Source organism: Trichoderma citrinoviride (genome assembly GCF_003025115.1).
Source record: "Trichoderma citrinoviride strain TUCIM 6016 unplaced genomic scaffold BBK36scaffold_206, whole genome shotgun sequence".
NCBI lineage: Eukaryota > Fungi > Ascomycota > Sordariomycetes > Hypocreales > Hypocreaceae > Trichoderma > Trichoderma citrinoviride.
The window spans coordinates 1-1,968 of NW_020194914.1; the positions used below are offsets into that span (position 1 = coordinate 1).

The 1,968-nt window shown below is 62.8% G+C and overlaps 2 protein-coding genes across 2 annotated transcripts; one reads left to right on the forward strand and one right to left on the reverse strand.

The window, feature by feature from the left end:
- Window positions 1–2: 2 nt before the first annotated feature.
- On the reverse strand, window positions 3–821 carry BBK36DRAFT_1131455 (terpenoid synthase; the record flags this gene model as incomplete). The annotated part of the gene is made up of 1 exon (XM_024891977.1): window positions 3–821. A coding segment is annotated over one exon (819 nt), but the record flags the coding sequence as incomplete, so codon positions are not given.
- A 760-nt stretch (window positions 822–1,581) lies between these two features.
- Window positions 1,582–1,869, forward strand: BBK36DRAFT_1163902 (hypothetical protein; the record flags this gene model as incomplete). Its single annotated transcript, XM_024894590.1, has 1 exon — window positions 1,582–1,869. A coding segment is annotated over one exon (288 nt), but the record flags the coding sequence as incomplete, so codon positions are not given.
- Window positions 1,870–1,968: the final 99 nt, after the last annotated feature.

A 1,968-nucleotide genomic window follows, 5' to 3' on the forward strand; every position in this document is an offset into this window, starting at 1 on the left:
AGGTAGTAGCTCAGCGTCTCCTCGGACCACTTGGGGCTGCGCTCGTCGCGCTCCGTGTTCTTGAGCTGCATGAACTCGCCCTCGACCAGGTTGGCAATGACCGTGGCCAGCAGCTCGACGACCTCGGCGTTGCGCAGCCGCGCCAGGGCGACGGATGCCCTGCCCAGGAGGAAGTCGCCCGCCAGCACGGCCATTTTGTTGCCGAACTCGAGGTTGGCCGACGGCGCCCCTCGCCTCGAGACGGAGTGGTCGATGACGTCGTCGTGTAGCAGAGAGGCCGTGTGGATCAGCTCTGTGATTTCGGCCAGCCGCCTCTGGCTCGGGAGGATGTCGAGGTTCGCGCTGGCGGCTTCGGCCAGCTCGGCGTCGTACGCCGTGGAGTTCGCCATGGGGTTGACGTCGCTGAGGATCTGCATGGGCGATATTGACGAGTCGATGCCGCGCGCCGTCTCGGGCGCCGCGTGGCGCGGGCTCTTGGGGCACAGGTGGGTGGCCCGGGACATGAGCAGGACGATGAGCGGCCGGACATGCTTGCCCTCGGCCTGCGTGTAGTACTTGGCGACCCGGTCGAGGGCTGGGTGGCCGGACCCCAGCAGCTTGCGGATGTTGCCCGTCAGGAACTTCATCTCCTTGGCCACGGTGCGCAGCGGATCAATCGTCATGGTGTCCTTGGCCGCCCGCTTGGCGACGTTGCCGACCATGTTGGTGGCCACCTGGACGGCGGCCGCCCACGCGGAGCCGCGGTTCGCGCTCGAGTGCAGTCCGGCTCGCTGGAAGCCCAGCGCCGAGATGGAGGCGGCGGCAGAGCTCGAGCTCGCCATCACGGGCCGGTGGCAGACATGGCAGGTCGACGTCGCCGCTCCCATTCGGCCGCGGAGAGCCGCCGGAGCTCCCGCACGGAGCCTCATCTGCGCAGACGGGGGGGAGGGGAAGAGTGTTTGCGGCAACTTCAGGCGAGACACACGGCGCGGGCTGGAGGATCGCTGATAAACAAATCGGGGTCTCGCAGCGTCTGGGCAACCGACTGCGATCGGGATGGTGGTCAGAGAAGGGTCTCAAAGTCGCGCAGCTTCTTCGTCAGCTTTTTTTTGCGTTCGTCGTGTTTGGAGTCGCAAAATCCCCAGCCGGCCGAAACTTTTGCAGCGCAACTTTGGCGGGACCTCCAAGCCAAGGCCCGAGAGAGGCGATTGAGGGGCAATCCGGGACCGAACCGCAGCTGCTCATTGGCCGGACCCTTGCTGTGGCGGGCGTTCAGCATGGCACGCCCTGGAGCGCAGGGGTCGCAGGCCCTGTAGCGCTGCTGCACAACAGCTTGGCCGCTGTAGCGGTGCCCTGTATGTGCTCGGGCGCCCAATGAGGTCAATGGCCCGGTTCGGCAATCAGATTAGAACGGCATCCAATCCAAGCTGCTGGAGGAAATGCCCCGCACCAACCATAGCTGTGCCGAGATAGCTGCTCGATTACGATGGTTGATACTTGACAACCAAGGTTCATCGGTCGACTCAAACTTACTCACAGGCCTCACACCGTAACCGCCTTGATTACAACAACCAGACTCCCATTGCCATGGTTCTACTCACAATGACGCCGTCCATTGTGGACGCGCTGAAGCTGCTCGACGACCTGCGCACGACAGACGAGCCCGGCAACGATGCCAACGAGCAGCAGCCCAACACCGAATCATCATCACCCTCATCACCAGCCTCATCACTAGAGCCAGCAGTCGGCAATCCCATCTCCCACAGCGACATAATCGACATCCACAAGAAACTGAAGGCCTCGCAGTCACCAGCACCCAAATACAGCCTGGAACAGCTGCTCCAGGGCTCCCGCGTCTACATCCCACCTCCTCCCCCCAAACCCGAACCAGTCAGTTGCCCACCCAATCATCCAACCCAGATGCAAATCATCTGCAATCATCGCTTTAGTACTGACAGTCGTCTCTACGCACGAAACAGTCCGAAGAAT